Genomic DNA, 19,982 nt, shown 5'->3' on the forward strand with positions numbered 1-19,982 from the left:
TTTGGGGCATGGCCCCAGCTGCAGCCACTTCCCCAATCAGCCCAGCCAAAGGCTGTCTTCTCAAGCCTCGGCCCCTTCCCAGGGCTGTTTTTAACCCCTTTAGGGCCGGAGCAGGGGTTCACCCTGCTACAGGTGGCTATAGAGACAACCATTTAGGTAATACTCAAACCCACATTCTTTGTGGATTCCCTTTAGATCCCACACACCGGCTGTAATTCTCCCTTGAGTTAGAGATCAGAGTGTGTGATCTCAAGGAACCTTCTTTGCTGTTGCTTTACGAGTTACCTCTGTCTTTAAGATGCCATGCTGAGAATTTCATTGCTGAATAAAAACCTGAGAAATGGTTGTTTGTCTGAGCTGAGTTATTTTCCTGCATACAACATTTTCATTTTTGTAAAGATCATGGAAGAGGCCTCTGCCTTGTGGTTGAAAAATCAATAATAACTTTACTTTTTGTTTTCATTATGAATTTAAGATAATCCCTTTGTTTCATTTCCAAGCCACACTAATTCAGCAGCCCTTTTTTATTTTCTGTGAAGTTTTGAAAGTGTCTGTTTAACTACCTCTCAGGCTTTAACTGACACTTAAGTTTGAGAGCATGTCAACCACAAGTAGGGCTGCGTGCAGTATATGGTGAGGAAATCCTTGATGTACTAAGAAGTTTCAGTCTGTCAACATGGTTTCAAAACACCCTCCACCCATTCTCAAATTCAAACAGAACTAGTGCCCTCTGGCAATGTTAATACACTTCTACTAAATAATTTCAAAAGTATGTTAAATGCAATGGACCAAATTAATCCCTAGAGTAAGCAGCTGCAACTCCCACTAATTTGCCTAATATGCCAGCAATTAATTTGGCCTATAATGCTGTCTATTAGGAAAATATAGATATTTGAAATGGAAGAGACCTAATTAGGATATTTTGTCCATTTCCCATTTTAATACTTAGGATATTGATTTCATAGGATAATTTATAACATCATTCAGAATTTGTTTTTTATGTTTAACAAATTGTCTTTGCTCACTTTTATATATTTACTCTTAAAAAAAAAACTCTTTGGATCACCCTAAATAATTCCTCTTCCACCTTGCTGTTTACACCCTGTTTACTTATTGATAGTTAACAAATCCTTCTTATAACTCTCCTCTACCATAATGCCTATACAATTCTTGACATTGGTTAGGCAGCTCGTGAGTTGGGACTATTGCTTATCGTGTTAATCAGCGCCATCTCGTTGTTTCCTTGTGTTCCCCTTGGCGAGTTTTTTTGCATCCATTTGTTGTATCACGTCTTAGACTTAGATTGTAAGATCTTTGAGATAAATTTCAATTCTTTGTCATGTGTTTGCACAGTGTCTAGGCAAAATGAGGCCCTGATCTATAACTGAAGCCTTTGGCACCGGTGCAATACAAATAAATACCACCACCAAACTGTCATTTTACCATATTCACAGTTGGATTTTTCATCTTTTTCTCATAAATCAATATCTTCAAATTCTTAACCACTGCCTGTTGCTTTTCTGCAGGATGTTTTTTGATACTGAGCTGTCCAGAATCTATGCATCATTCTCATCAGTGCATTATAAATAGACTTGGAGGGTTTAGATTTTTGTTTGTAGATGTCAATTTCATCATATACTCTGAACAATAGAAATTTACAGACAGGCGAAGTAAGAAAAATGCTACTTGAGAACCTAGAGTTTGATTTAAGGACATTTACTTTGTATATTTTGACTTGTGATGTTGACAGTTTGTGTTTTAACAGTTATAAAGCTGTAACTTTTTGAATGTTAGCATCCGTCATTAAAAAACTGTTTGCCCTCCCATTATTTCCCACAATTCAGAAAATGTCAATTGATAAAAATATGCTTAAAATAAACATTGATATTTTCCATCAAGATTCTAAAAAATAAAAATTGAATTGTGCCAAGCCTACTTATAAACAGAGCCTATCACTACTCTGTTATGTGATGCTTCTCTATGAGCAGCATAACAATTAATTGGCTTTTTTATGCAGCAAGGGAGGAAAGTATTATATGTTAATGAAAGTCCATATCCAATTTGAGGGTCATTATCTAAGTCCTTTTTGCTATTACCTCTCTGTTTAACTAAGTATTTGTGAACTGGATTATTTTCTCCAGATGTGATAGCTTGGACATTTTCTATGTTCAATGACATTTTAGTTCCAGGCTATGGTTCTGATCCGTCTTCCATTAAAGCCAAGGCTAAAACAGCCATTGACCACATGGGACTTGGATCAGGCATTAACCTGTAGCTTCTCTAGATCTATTTGGATTATATCTCTGTCCCTGACTAATGTTTCCAACACCTTCTAATTTATTATCATCAGAAAATTTAATTGAGCTGTTTACCCATTCTTCAAAAATCATTAATAAAGATGTTAAATTAAACTGTGCTTACTACTGCACCCTGAGTCACCTCAATGCATTTCTCCCTCCCACTTGATAAATTGCCATGTATCATTATTCTTCATTGATGGTGCTTCAGCCAATTTCAAACCCACTGTTCAAGACACTGTTCACAACCACACCACCAATAGCAATATTTATTCAAGTAAGATTTTCAGAGCTAATTTCTAGGATTGCCAGCTTTTCCTTTTAAATGGTAAGTAATACATTCATTTTATTTTCCCAATCTTCTGGTGCCTTCCAGCTTCTCACTGGTGGTCCAATGTATTCATTCGCTAATTCCTTTAATATGCCCGTACTCCCTATCATTTCGACTGCTTATTTGTATGTAACCATATTTCCAAGTATTCCTTTATTAGCTTTTAGTCCACAGCCGATTGAACGTTTTTGTTACTTCCCAATTGCCTTTATCATTTTTATTGAAGAACAATTGTACAGAGCAGCTCAGTCATTTCAAACAAGCTGATTTCCTCTCCTTCCTCATTTGTGAATGCATCACCTTTTTCTCCTCTCTCTTCTCCCAACTCCACATATATCTGTGACAGTCCTAATTCCCCTCATCCCTTTAATTACCATTGGCATTCTGTTCAGATTGTGTATGATTGTTGCCCTTCCTTTTTCAGCTACAAGTTTTAACAGTCTGAAGTTCTTTTTGTTTGCTTCCCCCCCTTTCCTCTACATCTATTTGAGTGTTTTTTACCTTCAGATTTCCAAACTGTGTCTTGTGAAGTCCCTTTGGCTATTTCTTACTCCTTCTGTGGTCTGCTGCTATTTAATTACTGAATTATATATTTGGTTGCTCCAGACTTCTTCCATTCAGTTGATGTAACTGTCATAGGTTTCCTGAAGTCAATGGACCTGTGACCCTTTACACTGGCTCAGGATTTTCCCCATGGATTTTAATACTTCTACCATACTTACTAAGCTTCTTAATGCCTGTAAGCATGATAGGGATCTCAGATGTCCCCACATCTATTTGCACTGCTGTGTTCTGGGAGTCCAGTATTGAGTCCATTTAACTCAAGTAGTTTATAATTATTACTAGAACAGGGAAAAACTGTGGAATAGTCATTGCGGCCACAAAAAGAGAGAATTTCATTTTGTGTTGATCCAACTTGAAATTTTTTCCAACTTTTTGATTAGCAGAAAATGTTGAAAAAATTGGTTTTAGATCAACCTGAAAAGAATTTTTGGAAATTTCCAGCCAACAGAAATATTTACTATTCATCTAGTGCTAGTGTACCGACTAGGGTGACCAGATAGCAAGTGTGAAAAATCAGGACAGGGGGTAAGGGGTAATAGGACCCTATATAAGAAAAAGACCCAAAAATCAGGACTGTCCCTATAAAATCGGAACATCTGGTCACCCTAGTACCGACAGACCCCAGTCGTCCGCTGTCGGGATCAAACCTGGAATCTCTGGAGCTTAGTGCATGAGCCTCTACTGCATGAGCTAAAAGCCATATGGCTCTTAGTTAAATGAGTCTGCTCTACAGCCTTAGCTACCTCTAAGAGGTCTCAGTGCCACTAGATGGGACAGAACACCAGTCCCAGGAGGTGTGGGTTACACTAGTTAATAGCACTGCACTTCCTTATTGTGCCCACATGCACAATCAGTTCCTTGTGATAAGATGTCAATCCAGGATGGCTTCTCCTTCAGTCATATTCTTTGCTTTCTAAACACAAGGCTATCCTCTGTATAACTCAATAGTATCATTATTATTCTATGTTTAACATCTAGAGCAGGCGTAGGCAACCGGTGGCAAGCGAGCTGATTTTCAGTGGCACTGACACTGCCCGGGTCCTGGCCACTGGTCTGGGGGTGGGGCTCTGCATCTTAATTTAATTTTAAATGAAGCTTCTTAAACATTTAAAAAACCTTATTTACTTTACATAGAACAATAGTTTAGTTATATATTATAGACTTATAGAAAGAGACCTTCTAAAAATGTTAAAATGTGTTACCGGCACACAAAACCTTAAATTAGAGTGAATAAATGAAGACTCGGCACACCGCTTCTGAAAGGTTGCCTACCTCTGATCTAGAGTCAAGAATTTTTATGCAGTTCCCCCAACAGCTACTCAAAGAGTCATTTTCGCTCTGGCCCTGGCTTGGGGGCTTACTGCTAGTGCCCCCTGTAGTTCCTCCTTTGCTATTATCATTTTGTCCTTTCTTACCCAAAGTATCTCACTAGTTTCATCTGATTCTCAGGTCTGTTCTCACTGGTCTGACTGCACTAGAATAAGGGTCTGGAGCCAGGAGGAACATTGCCGCTGCAGCAAAAAGAAGACTTCACTGCCACTAACCAGCCTCACAGAAGGAACAAAGAGGATGTTTTCTTTGAATATTTATTCTCATGGATTTTTAAAATCAATAAAAAGAGCAAAAATGAATATAGAGTGAATATTTTCAATTCTATAGTATATGCATGAAGTTTAAATAAAAGAACCCAACCTAACTGGTTATCATTTATCTCTTTAGTGACTGGCTATATAAAGCCAAAGTTGGATTCATCTGATGGAATGTTGTAAGTATGAAAAGTACTCCATTAGGAATTAAAGCAGGCCAACATACACAGCAGCATTGCTCTGGGTCCAGAAAAGAATCGGTGGTTAGTATTTTGCCTGCTGTGGCTCCAGAGAGCATGGCTACCTGGGCAAAAAAGGTACACTTGCCAACTGAGTTAACTCAATTGTATTAGCTTAATTCGACTTAACTCCCATCGACCTCATGGACACTTGTCTAAACACCGATTCACATATTTTAGATTGAGTTAGTGTATCTTAATTTGAAGCCTAGGCTACAACATAATCAGCTCAAACTATCTAAAGATTTCATACTATGTCTACACAGGTTTTACGCAGGCTTGAAGGTTCAACTGAACTGAGCTAATGTAATTGATCTAACTTGATTGAAAAACACCTTCTTTGCCCAAGTAGACTGGGCTATAAAGTATAGTGTTTGTGTAACGGGATATAAACAGCACAATGCCGGAATGTTGCCATGCAATTATTACAGCCACATTGCCCATGGCACATTAAATACTGTGTCAATCCACTTCCCTTTTTGGATGAAATTTGATCATTGCAAAAAGAAACTGAATACTCCACTTACAATTCAAAAATGAAATATCTACAGTAAATTCAAATTTAACGTGAGAATATTTTTAAATCTTTCTAAAATTCTTCCCCATGAGGAACAGTCCTCATCAAAATTTCTTAAATAAATGTTGGTTTCATTTTAAAATCAGAAGACATTCACAGAAATTTAGGAACAGCTGGCATTGATAATGAAGGATATTTTCATACCAGACTAGATTTCAGCTGCTTACTTGTTACAAATAGTTTTACGAAGTCAATATACTGTTTTATCTGAAACAGTTAATGGAACAATATTTTCTTCCTTCTTTACATCATTTTGATTAACTTCGATCTGACTTTCTCCAGACTATATCTACTACTTGACTCCCCAACTCCTGTTTTAATAATCTCACTTTCTTGTTGTTTATTTAATCAGAAATGTATTTTTAGAGCCTCCCTTCAAGTACTATATCGTTTAGTTAAGATGTAAAATGAGCTTCAGCCACTGGAGCAAGATAAAAATAAAGACGGATAAAGGCCAATCACAGCTAATGACTTCAGTAGAGTTATGATTTCCATCAGCTGAGAATCTGGCCAATATACGACCAAGAATTTCCTAAGTTCACGCATTAGAAATACTAACCTCCATTCAGAGATATTTACCTGACTAATATAATTGGTTGGTACATTTTCCAAGTAAAGCTTGCACAGTTGTGCATATATATTTGCACATCTCATGCATGTGCATACCTTATGTATGCACATAAATGTAGTCTATGCACACTTAGCTATTGAAGACTGTTATTAGCGCACACAAATGCCTGAGTATGCAAACTCATCAAACATATGCAAATATGATAGGCACATCCAAATATATGCATGTAAATGCATCCTTCTAACTTTGAAAATCTGGCCCTTTGAAATTCAAAGGATGAGATGTATTTCTTAAAATCAAGGAACCATACATACTTATTAAATGAAACATAATAAAACAATTCTTTTACAGATCACAAATTATAAATTTATGCTGATGGATTCTGGTGGAGTGGTGTAATAAATTATGTTATTTGACCATCTCTTTTCATCTCTATTTTTAAGGAAAATTTTAATTTACAGAATAAGTCACTAGACCACAATCATCTCCCCCTCAATAATTACTGAGGTTATATTCTGCAGAGTCAACTATTTGACCAACGGCCTTCTGCTAAGTTTTTTAGGAGGATCATAACATGTAAAATTAACCATTGGAGCAGTTCTCTTCCTGACAGTTCTTAGTGGAACAGTAATGTGTTAGATATAACTGCTTTACCAGCCCAGCTTTTGTGTCACCCCCAGGTTGTCCTGATTCCCTTCTCTTCCAGTCATGCTGAATTAACAACTCTCAATTTCTTGTTCTTGAATACCACATATGACATGCATGATCTTAAAGTTTTTTTATTATTCCTATAATTATGCTAAAACCTGAGGAAAAAGACACAACATAAAGAAATAATACATCTTTATGAAGTACTTACAATTGATCTGATATTGTTTTCTTTTGCCAGTTTCAGGGATGATTTATAACAACTTGCCAGGTCTTCTTTATGAGTATCACTGATATGGCCTCTTGCTATTGGTCCCACAGTATGAATGACATCTGCAAAACAATGAAAAATATATATATTCACTTTACTCCTAATATGGGTAATGATTGGGAAAGGGGATAATTTCTGGAAAGGGTCTAGAAATCACAACTGCATTAAAAAGAAAAAGAAAAAAACAACAGGGTAGTCTGGCAAATATCTTCGATACCTGTATACAAATTCAGGGAGTCTGGGGAACAAGCAGGATGAACTGGGAGTCATGCTATATGAAGAAAATTATGACTGAATTGGCATCACAGCGACTTGGTGGGACAACTGCCATGATTGGAGTCCCAGCATTGAGGGATATCGCATGTTCCAAAAGGATAGCTATGGGAAAAACAGAGGTGTTGTGCTTTACATCACATGTTCCGAGGTCCAACGGGAACGGAGTGACAGACGTACTGAGACTCTGGATGAGGATAATAAGTGAAAAGAATAGTAGCGATGTTATGATGGGGGTCTATTATAGATCACCAAATCAGGAAGAGGAAGTGAATGAGTCATTCTATATACAAGCAGGTAACAAGATTAGTTAACACACATGAGCTAGTATTAATAGTGGATTTTAACTTCCCTGATATCTGTTAGAACACTATTGCAGCAAAACATAATACATCCTGCAAATTCTTAGCATGCATAGGGAACGGATTTGTGATTCAGAAAATTGAGGAAACATCTAGCAGGTCATCCATTTTGGATCTGTTTTTGATCAATGAGGATGATTAGTTGCAAAAGTGAAGATGGTCGGGAACTTGGGAGGAAGTGATCATGATCAGATTGAATTCAAGATCCTATGAAAAAGAGGACATGAGAACAGCAAAACAAGGACACTGGACTTCAGAAAGGTGGATCTCAACTAAGTCAGAGAAATAGTAGGCAAGGTCCCATGGAAAGACCAATTAGGAAGGAAAGGAGTCGAAGGGGACTGGAAGTTCTTAAAAGATGTAATACTAGAGACTCAACATCAAGCTATTGCGATGCAGAGTAAAGATAAGAAGAGCCGCGGGAGGCTAATGTGGCTGCCCAAAGAGCTTTTTAGATCTCTAAAAACCCAAATGGGATATATACAGGAAATGGAAGGAGGGGCATGTCACCAAAGAAGTATACATTGGAATAGCACGAGCATGTAGGGAACAAAATCAGGAAAGCCAAGGCAAAGAATGAGTTATGTCATGGGGTCTCACCCCCACTTTGAGCTTGGGGGTTCAAAGATGGGGACCCGCATGTATTCTGCCACCATGTCCTAGGGTCTCACCCCCACTTTGAGCTTGTGGGTTCAAAGATGGGGACCCGACTTGGTTTCCCTCTAAACTAAAATCCTAGTTTAGATCTAGTAAGCTGCCACCACTCAATCAGAAAATGTGGATTGAGACACAGTCCTTCCCCAAAATCCTAGGGGATTCCAAGAGCCCCAAATCCATGGAGTTCTTACACCCAGGAGAAACAAACCATTCCCCCTGCTTCCTCCCCCCTCCCTTTTCCTAGGAGAGATACCGGGATCTAACTACAGAGGGATACCTCCCCCTTCTCTTTCCCTGAGAATCCACCCAAGGAAAGACCAAACAAGTCCTTAATAGAAAAGAATTTATTAAAGAATAAAAAGAAAGTAACTTGTCTCTGTAATTCAAGATAGAACAATACAGGGTCTAAGCTTATCAATCTCTGGAGAGAATTCCCCCTCCCCCTTTCTCAGTAAAAGCAATATCAGCAAACAGGAATAAAGCATTTCCTTTAGCAAACACACAATTGCAAATATAGAAATCAAATCATAAGACTAATTCGCCTTTCTAATTAATACTCACTATTAATTAGTAGAAACTACTCCAGGAGAACTTGGAGACATGACTGTCCTCTCTTAGATCCAAAAAGAGTTCTCGAGACAAACAAAGAAAACACAGACAAAAGCTTCCCTCCACAGAGATTTGAAATTATCTCGTCTCTGATTGGTCCTCTGGTCAGGTGGTCACTAGGTACTACATGTTAACCCTTTACAGGTAAAAGAGACCTTAACCCTTAACTATCTGTTTATTTATGACAGTTACAGCTGGCAAAAAATGATAGAGACAACAGGAAGGGGTTCTTCAAATATGTCAGACAAAAAAGAAAGATCAACAATGGCGTGAGTCCGCTGCTCAATGGAGGTGGTGAGCTGGTAATGGAAAACGATAGAAGAGCAGAGCTATTCAATCCCTACTTTGCTTCAGTCATCTCACAAAAAATAACGTGTGACCAGATGACTAGCAAAGTTACCATAGACAATAAAGGGGAAGGGATGCAGATCGGGAGAAGTAAAGAACACATCAGAGATCTTCTGACCAATTTGAATGAATTCAATTCAATGGGACCAGATGCTATTCACCCGAGGGTACTGAAGGAATTAGCCACTGGCAATAATATTTACAAACTCATGGATGACAGGAGAGATCCCGGAAGACTGGAGAAGGGCTAACGTAGTGCCCATCTTCAAAAAAGGGAGAAAATGTGGAACTGGGGAACTACAGACCAGTCAACCAGTCAACTATCAGCCAACATGGATTGACCAAGAAGTTCCAGTCATGTCAAACCAGTTTGATTTCCTTTTTTGACAGAGTAACAGATTTGGTATGGATAGGGGAAATGAGGTGGACATAATATACCTGGGCTTCAGCAAGTCTTTTGACACATTCCCACATAACATTCTATTAAGTAAGATGGAGAAATGTGGGCTCAACACAACTACCATGAAGTGGATACATAACTGGTTAAACAATCACAAACAAAGAGTAACTTTTAATGGATTGGAGGGAGGTCTCAAGTGGGGTTCCTCAGGGATCTGTTCTGGGTCCAGTGTTTAACATCTTTACTAATTACCTGGATGTAGGTATAGCGAGCAGACTGATCAAGTCTGCAGATGACACAAAGCTGGGAGTGGCGGTTGCAAATACTCTGGAGGATAGAGCTAAAATTTAGTGCTCTTGATAGATTGGAGAACAGGGCTATAGACAACAAAATGAAATTCAACAAAGACAAATTTAAGATGCTACACTTAGGGAATAAAAACCAAATACACAAATACAGCATAGAGGAAAACTGGCTTGGCAGTAGTACTGCTGAGAAGGATCTGGGAGTTGTGGTGGATCACAACCTCAACTTGAATAAGCGATGCGATGCTGTTGCAAAAAAAGCAATGCGATTTTAGGTTGCATTAACAGAGGTATAACATGTAAGTCACAGATGCTTGTTAGGCCTCAGCTAGTGTACTGTGTCCAATTTTGGTCACCAATGTATAGAAAGGATGTAGAGAAACTGGAAAGGATCCAGAGGTGAGTGACAAAGATGATCAAAGGGATGGAATGCAAGCCATGAGAGCAAAGGCTGAAGGAACTGGGTATGTTAGTTTCAAAAAGAGGTGATTAACAGAGGATATGATAGCAGTCTTCAGATACTTGAAAGGCTGACATAAAAAAGATGGAGAAAAGTTGTTCTCTCTTGCCACAGAGGGCAGGACAAGGGGCAATGGGTTCAAACTACAGCACAGCAGACTTAGATTAAAACTCAGGAAAAACTTCCTAACTGTAAGAACAGTAGGACAATGGAACAGACGCCTCAGGAGGTTGTGGAAGCTTCTTTACTGATTCTTGGCAGGGAGTTAGGCTAGATGACCCTTGCAGTCCCTTCTAACTCTATGATTCTATTATTATTAATGGCCTCATAATTCTGTACCACTATTGCAACATTACAAGGTATCATCTGCAGTTATTGTACCTGGACACAAAGATTTAAACAATAATGCAAGAAATGCACATAATTGGTATCCATGAGACAATATCTTTGTAGGAGATTAAAAATGTAACTTTACAGTTTTCAGTTAAAGTAGTCATACATTTGAGTTAAAGCAAAAATGACATAGTAACCAGGTCCTACACTATCAGATATAAAGTTCTTAAACCAGGGGGCTCTCTGAAAAAAAATGAAGTAAAATTACTTAGAAATCTATAAACTAAAATGTATCATTAAAAATATTTCTAAATGTTGTTTAAAAGTTGCATATAGTGAGCATGTTTACTTTTCAAATCCCATTTCTACATGTAGTAACAACACCAGGATGAGTAAAGATGACAGGTAGCTACATCCTTTTTTGTGTGTTGTGGATACTCCCCCACAATCTACCATCGCAGCAGTAATCAGGGATGACCCTCTCTCTTGTACATCGTCCTGCACTATACCTTGACCTCCTTGCCATATCATGCTGTTTACAGTAATCAGACAGTTCTCATCTCACACAGCAGCTAGTCACACAGTCAAGTTATACCTCTACACCACACATGAATGGCTTCCATGCATTTCCAAGTGTTCGCATCCTTAGAATTACTGGACCAAGTTGTGGCTGCTGTGGAAATCATAGCATCTATATGGTTGCCAAAATCCCCCTTCTTGCGGTAATACGAGTACATTGGAGGACATGTCAAATCAAAGGCAAATTGATGTAATACATATAAATGCACTTGATCTTCTCAAGCTCCACCAACATCAGTTGACGTCTACAAAGGAACATAGAAATAGCCAGACTGTATCAGACCTGAAGTCCGTCTCAGCTAGCATCCTGTCTTCAAAACTGGCTAGCAACAGACGTCTCAGAGGAAGATGCAAGAATGTCACAGTAGACATATGTGGGATAATTTACTCCTGGGAAGGTCTCATCCTAATCCATAATAGAGACTGGCTTAAATGCTGAAGTATGAGACTTTTTATCCCCTTCCAAAACTTTGTTTGCATTAACTGTTATAACTGTATATTCTTGTTATCCATATAAACACTCAATCTCTCTTTGAATCTTTCCATCTTTCTCTTGTTCATATATCCTCCAACACAGTTTTGCATTTGCAGAATTTTTAAGACTTTCCATCTTTCATTGCCTAACTTCAACCTAAAAAAGAGAATTTTCTGAGGTGGCCACCATCCCACTCTGCTTCTGGCACCGAGACGCAGAATCACAGGCTCTTCGAACTTCACAAAACTTGCCTGGTTTGAACTGAATTTCGCTTCTAGCATTTTTTTGGTTGATGAATGCACACATTGAAGAGAACCCAAATGAATATAAATACAGCAGAATGATAGCTGATAGGAAAATTCATGAATCCAGTATGAATCAAACTTGGAAGGATTTATACAACTTGCCTTCCTAACTACTATAAATACACAATAAGAAGCACACGAAAAGGCAACTACCATTCTTCTCCTTTTAATCACAGTAATTTCTCCTAGTTATAGCAACAAGATCGGACAGACTGGATAATTTCTGTTGACTGTCACAGCTGCTATATAGTAACTACAGCAGTGCCCTTCTAAATTGTTTTTAAAAACTGAAATGTGATGCAGGCATTTAGTATTTGTCAGATGACAAGTGGGATGACAACTGGTGATCCAAACAGGTAAGATGGTTTTATCCTTGAGTTCACAGAAACATTATTTTTAGTGTGCACTTTAGACAATAAACAGAACTGTTACTACCTAACTAAAAGAAATAACATAGCTGGTTCATAATTTGCCTGTGCTGGAAGCAACAGGCTTGTGTCAGTATTTCCATTAGGAAACCTTTCTTTATAAAATATTACTATAACAACTTTAAGTTATAAATAAATAAATAAAGTTTCTATGTTTTTGTGTTCAATTTTAACAATGTTAAAGAAAAAAGAAAAGGCACTTCTGGTCATTTTCTCAATATTTGTTTCTTGCAAGAGGCAAGCCTCAAGAACAGAATGGATGGAAGTTATAGATCAGTAAAATTGCTCTCCTGCAAGGCCATTGCACATTTACAGATACTAGAATTGGAGGATACCATCAGACATATTTAACTCATAACAATAAAACAAGCAAGAGGCAAACAAAATGAACATGAAACAAACATAAAGGAAAATAGAAAAGCTGTGTAAGAGAAGAGAACTGATCATAAAATGATTCCCTCCAAGTCTTTTTTAATACTGATCCAATATGTATTTGGAGGTACAGCTTCCCAAAAGCTGAAACTCAAATGGGAAAATGAGTTACAATTATAATTTATTGATAAACCGCAGGATGAGGTTTTGGACTAAAGCCCAAATCCTGAGTTAGTTACTGTGTTCCTTCTTCCCAATTGGAAGAATTTCTACTTTTGTTTTTCTGGTTAATTATATACTTTATCCTTTTAATCCCTATGTTGTAAAATGCAAATCCTAAGAACATCCAAAACATGGGGCTAAACCAAGTTAATGTTTTTCTTGGAACCTTTGAATTTGCACTTCTTGACTTCTTGTGATTTTTCACTGTGCATCGTTAACATCACATTAACATTTCCCTAGGCACTTAATGTAAATAGGTTCCCTTAAATGTGATTAAATAGTTCTTGTATGTTAATTTATAGAAACCAGGAACAGGTGGTCCTATTGACTAATGCAATGACCTGTCATGTCTGTCAATGCGGTTCTAAATTGGTGTTAAGCTGTAAGAAAATGACTTTTGTTGTTTAATTGCTTATTGCTCTGGTGAATTGCTATTCCAAGCACATCATTATCACAAACACATGACACAGCAGGACTTCATTAGCGGCATAATAATAATGTCTCAATATGTTGTATGGTCAGCAGATGAACAGGGAGTTGAAGATTTTATTGCTACACTTTGCCAATAACATTAATACATACATGCATACATTGTCTGTGCATACACTATCTCATTATATATTAGGGTCTGGCACAAAGGCTAAATCCTCCATGAACATGCTGATGCAGGCAATCAAAAAAAGAACGCATGAGGTTAAGGGCCGATAGGCCCAGACTGGATTATTTTATTTATATACATCCAGGAAGAGTTTCTTGCTTCAACCCTCAAGTGTTGCTTCGGGTCAGGATGTTTCACTCTGTTTTCATATGCCTCTGGTTGCCTTGTGAGAACAGAATCCCAGACCCCTCCCAAACATAATTCTGCAGTGGGTATCTTGACCATGGCCCCATTAGTTTGGTTAGTCACAATTCCATCCCTGACAAAAATACTGAAATACAACTAAGGGAAAAAATCACGAAAGTTCTGAAAAATAACGGCATATGGGGAACAATAAGTAGCTAGGTTTATACAGCTCAAGTCTTGCCAACAAACATGGCTATTTTTGTTTTGAAAGAAAAGTAAATAAGGAAACGTTATTTACTCCTCATAACACAATTTGGTGAACTAGGGGTCACCAAATGCAATTAATAGGCAGCCGGTTTAAAACAAAAAAAAGGAACTATTTTTTCACACAACATACAGTCAACCTGTGGAACTCTTTGCCAGAGGATGTTGTGAAGGCCAAGACTATAACAGGGTTCAAAAAAGAACTAGATACGTTCACGGAGGATAGGTCCATCAATGGAAATTAGCCAGGATGGACAGGAATGGTGTCCCTAGCCCAGGGCCGGCTCTATAGTTTTCACCGCCCCAAGCAGCGCGCCAAATTGCCGCCCTGGGGGGGGGCAGTCTGTGTGCCCTTAGGGCGGCAGACGCGTTTCCGCGGTGGCGGCAATTCGGACAGCTAAACATAGAAGCCGCCCCGGACAGCTAAATATAGAAGCTGCCGCCGAATTGCTGCGGAAACGCGCCTACCGCCCTAAGGGCACACAGACTGCCCCCCCCCCACCGCCCGTGGTGGCAATTCAGCGCGCTACTTGGGGGCAAAACAAGGGGGACTGCCGCCCCTTGCAGAATGCCGCCCCAAGCACCAGCTTGGAATGCTGGTGCCTGGAGCCGGACCTGCCCTAGCCTCTGTTTGCCAGAAGCTAGGAATGGGTGACAGGGCATTGATCATTTGATGATTACCTGTTCTGTTCATTCCCACTGGGGCACCTAGCAATGGCCACTGTCGGAAGACAGGACCCTGGGCTAGATGGATCTTTGGTCCGACCCAGTATGGCCGTTCTTATATTCTTATGAAAGCATTACAAAATTGGTGGCTAAAGACAAAATGGTAGATATACTCAGATTTTGTTTTTTTAAAGTATTTGATACAGTATTTGTTACATGAGAGTTTGCTTTCCAGATTAATTGAAGTTAGCTTGGATAGGAACACAGCCAAAGGGATTGAATACCAGCTTCAGGAACATAAACAAAGGGTAATGATAAATGGCAAAGTATTGAGCTGAGAGGTGTTTATCACAGTACTTCAGGGATCTGCACTAGGTCTGTTCTCATTTAGTATGTTCAGTAATGCTCTGGAAGAGTAAATGAAACATATTTGTGAAAATAGGAGAGGATATTAAATTGGGTAAAATTGCAACACTAGTGAAAACAGAGAGGACTAGTACGAAAGGACCTATAGAGATTAGAAACATGGGCAGTAAACATAAAAATGCAGGCTAATACGTTTGGGGGAAAATAATCTGAAACACAGTTATTTAATGGGAGAAAGAAACATGGAGAACAGTAAGGTTTTAATGCTCTACCTGCCTACAGCCTGAGTAATTTGGACTCCATGTGCCTGGAATGTGGAAGAGTTGGGGAGGTAACATTTAACTCTGGATGACAGGGCTGTGGGCAGCACTCCTTACCTTTCCCCCATGGCCACAGCCCATCATTGCAAGATGCATGGGGGTACTGGCGCTACTGTATTAGTGTAAAGGTGGATCTCTGAGCTTTTCTCTGGGCTGCCCCAGGCTAACCTAAAGTGGCCTTCCATGCTAGCCTATGCAGGGCCAGCCTGGAGACCCCTTCCACAGGGAGGAAGAGCAGAGAAGGATGAAAAACAACTTTCACTTGCTAATTGAAAACTATGTGATTGTGATCCAAAATGAATATGGAAGGCACGGATGTGATTTACAAATATTCCTTTCTTGGTCTTTGCAAAGTGTAAAGTTAGCCTGCAAAAATATTAGCTTAATGAATTTTCAAGCAAATGGAAAAGTTCAAATAAGTTTCTCTCATTCTCTCTTTTTCAGAAGTGAGTGCACCACATTCAGACTGTTAATGAACAAGTCTAGAATCAATTACACATTTCTTTCATTTATCCCATTTGCGTATTCATATCCATAATCAGTCCATCTAGCCAACTACATAATGAAGCTGTGCCCTGTCAATCACAGATCAAACTGTAAGTATTTTCAAGAGGAAACTAATGTATTGTGTGTTTAGCTGAATATTTAAAAAAATATGATACCAAGACAAAGCATTGAGGTCTCTAATTTGTAAATCAGTCGATCTACACAATAAGCACTGTCATATTAGTCCTGAAAAGGGATATCTAAAGTTCAATTGATGGGAAATAGAATTACCCCCAGATATCTTACATAATGAATGTTACCATGTCTACCATGTAGACTAATGCTTTGACATCCAAATGTGCTTGGCTTGTTCATACTCTATTTCAAGCTACACATAATTGTACATAAAATGTGCATTTTTAATCTGCAGACATGTTAAATTAAGGTAAACTGTTTATCATCCCCTAAAACCACTGTCTAATTTCAGTTATTTAATGATACATTTCTTTAGAAGTAAAATTGATTACTTCACTTTTTTTAATACAGCGAGACATCTTTTTTTTTTTTTAGATTGCACTGTGCTAATGCGGAGTGCACAGGATTAAAAAAAATCCAGTTCACAATAGTTTTAAAGTATTCATTTGCTTATGTACATTATATCATTTCACCTTCCTGATCTGAATGTCATTAAATACTATGTACTCTGTGTACCTACTTTATATGCAGACGCAAAACAAAAATTAGCATTTTTTGGCAGATAAAGAGAGACAGCATGAGGTTTCTAGGCTTGAATTAATGAGCACCGCTCAGTTTAAGGTTCAACCCTTTTATAGCATACTTTATTACTAATATCACTGTTTTGGACATTTCAGACAATATGTTTCATGCTACATTACATTCAAAAGACGTGATATTTTAAAGCCCTATTCATAAAAAAATTATTGGAGCCATTTTCAGACAAATGTCATATTTGGCACATAAAAAAGTAAAGAATGTGCTTGTCATGTCATAAATGATTAATCAGTTTTCTCCTTTATGTATTGTGTGTACATTTTAAGTATGATACCGGAGCGAGAACTACAAAGCAATATTCCCTATTGGGAAGGTAGGGAAATTTACAGAGTCTGGGAGATCCCACAGGGAAATCAAGGAAACCTGTACTCAATAAATGGTTTCCAGAAGAGAAGGAACTCTCAGAATCCATGGGAAGCTGTAAAAAAACACAAAGCTTGTTCTCAGTAATTGCCACTAACTCCAAGGGGTGCACAGGCAGCCTGAAAATGCAGTGATGCAAGTAAAAAACATGGCATTTCTGGCACTCGTGCTGGTCATAAAATATAAGGCCCAGAATATGAGCTCAGATACAACAGTGCTATTCCATTCAAATCTAAGGAATTTATAGCATATAACTGAGATCAGAACCTGGCCATGAGCAGATGAAACAAAAATAAGGTCTATTCAGGCAGGAGAAGCAAATTAGGGATTGTATAGTCCATCCAAAACCGAGCAGGTTCCACAGTTATTCAGCACAACAGTGATAGGTGTCACAAGTATAAAGACATACACTTATATATGATCCACATTGCAACTTCTTTGGAAATGACTGTGTACTTGTAAAACGACATGAAATTACTGCATTCATGCCTTTAAAAACTCAGCATAAAATTAAAGAACATGAACTGAACTCCACATAAATTAGATGAAACTACTATGTATGTGCCTTGAAAACATCAACATCTAACACCCAGAGTAATTGGAGTACTGGTGGAATCATTCCATACTTAAAATAAGAGATATCTTGGAATCACAATCACGGCAGAGTAGCCAATGTTGACTTTCTAACTGCACCCCCCACTATATGCTGTTCTGACTGAGGTATAGAACATTTCATGATTTTTAAGCCAGTCGTGATTTTTTGCAGTCTGACTTATGATTTTTGAACACTTGGGGATGGCAATACTATAATTTAAACAGGACAGCTCAGCCCCAGTGCAGCACCTGCTATGCAGTAAAGGTCTCCCTTCATATAACTTTATCATTACCGGTCAGTGGACAGGAACACAGAAGATCAAGTGAGGTGATTCCTATTTATTCTGTGTTTGTACAGGACCTATCACAATGGGATCATGGTCACTGACTGGAGCTCTTAGGCAATACAGTAATACAAATAAATCATAGATATTATTTTATTATTTCTCATTTTGATTAAGGGATACTTTCAATATAACAATCAGACTTTTTTTTACCTACTATTGTTAGAAATGACACTGAGACTATTCCTATTGAAAGAGATTAAAGAAAATATTTTCTTTTCTGCATTTTCAGATTGTTTACAGCTTTCAGTCCATAGTCATATTCTTTATCGTTTCCCCCACAATACCCAGCAACAAAGAGAGAAAAAATTAAAATAAAAAAAATGTGATTTAACACTTCACCACATGCATCAAAATATTGACAATAGAATCTAGGGCAGGAGTAGCTCATGAAACTAATTTTAACTCTTTTTTTTTTAATTGACTAGATTTCAAGTTGACAGTGTCAGTGTAATTGCCCTATACAAATATGATAACAGAAATATCGGGACAGCTCTTTCAATTGTAAAGTGAGCCTCATACCTAGAAAAGGAATCTCATTTTGTACCATCATTTTTATTTTTATTCAGATGGCTGAAACGTGGCTAAAGTACCCTCTTGATATCAACATGATCTAGATCCTAACTTGTGGAAATGCAATGCATGCAGAGGATCTGTGATGAATTTATTTGAGCATCTACTCTAAGTCTCTCGTTCTGGGATGCACAGTAGTGTCAAAATGTTGTTTCATCAGCAGGCAATGAAACAAATGCTAGCACCAGGAATTCATTGTCCTGCATTCCGCTTAAAAAGCAAACCAGCAGATCATATGGAAACACGAACACTCCAGAGTTTAATAGTAAAATACTGACAGACAGCACATGTGATAAAATGTGATGAAAAGAAAGAAGTTATCTCACAAGTCTACCTATGTTACTCTTGAAGATATGGAGAAAAGAAATCAGGAATGAAAAGGGGAAAAATCAGTGTCTCAGACTTACTTCCTGATACAGCTTTATTAATGATACAGCTGTTACTCTTCTGAACACTGCTGATAAGATGGGCAAGTTTAACACAAACATCACTTTCTATTGTCAATAAACAGACTACAACCTTAATATGTTAAATAGTCATTAAAACTTGGGATGCAAATCTTGGGATAGATCCTTTGCCCAAAATAACAGTGGCACAGCCCATGCCTCCATTCCCCTAACATATGTTCTCATGTGGGTGAATCTTGCTGATCTCAGTCTTCAACCCATTAGAAGACTTGCCCTTGAGAAGAGTGTCCTTGCCAATAGTAAAAATAGTAAGTAGCCTGAACGCACACAAAGATGCCCTGGACTCACTCTTGACCATCACTAAACAGACCTTTTCTTTTCAACAACTACAAAAGACAAGGCAATTGGTTACCAATGAATTACAGTAGTTGCTCAACCTGTGAGGCCACCTGCAAGTTCACCACATCTGTGGCTTATCTTTTCTCCTGCCTTTTTTTCAATAAAGTTTTTGTTGGAGAGGATTTTATCTTGTTGTTAATGTTCATCAACAACAAAGATTCATAAATCCTTGACGTATGTTCTCCAACTAGCACATTATGCTCTGGTTTTATGGGAATCATCTGGACAAGGGAAAAGGCCTTGACTGTCGTTTAGTGGAAGTATCACAAATGCAAATTCAAAGCTAGACAGTATTCATTTCTTCATGGAGGCAAATTTTTAATTTAGTTTCTGGAAAAGGGCACTGTAAAATAAACTTTTAATTTCAATGCTAACATTCGGTAAGGATTGAAAATTACAATAGGCCAGGTAG

At 38.1% G+C, this 19,982-nt stretch overlaps 1 protein-coding gene across 3 annotated transcripts in view; it reads right to left on the reverse strand.

Annotated features, from left to right (window-relative positions):
* The window catches only part of MACROD2 (mono-ADP ribosylhydrolase 2), a 1,343,640-nt gene that overhangs the window by 508,796 nt on the left and 814,862 nt on the right, over positions 1-19,982 (reverse strand). For all 3 annotated transcript variants that reach the window (XM_045009265.1, XM_045009263.1, XM_045009264.1), the window contains exon 6: positions 7,025-7,146. In XM_045009265.1, the coding sequence (XP_044865200.1) occupies positions 7,025-7,146 (122 nt within the window). The remainder of the gene's footprint in view (positions 1-7,024; positions 7,147-19,982) is intronic.

This window comes from Mauremys mutica, chromosome 3 (assembly GCF_020497125.1).
Source record: "Mauremys mutica isolate MM-2020 ecotype Southern chromosome 3, ASM2049712v1, whole genome shotgun sequence".
Classification (NCBI taxonomy): Eukaryota; Metazoa; Chordata; order Testudines; family Geoemydidae; genus Mauremys; species Mauremys mutica.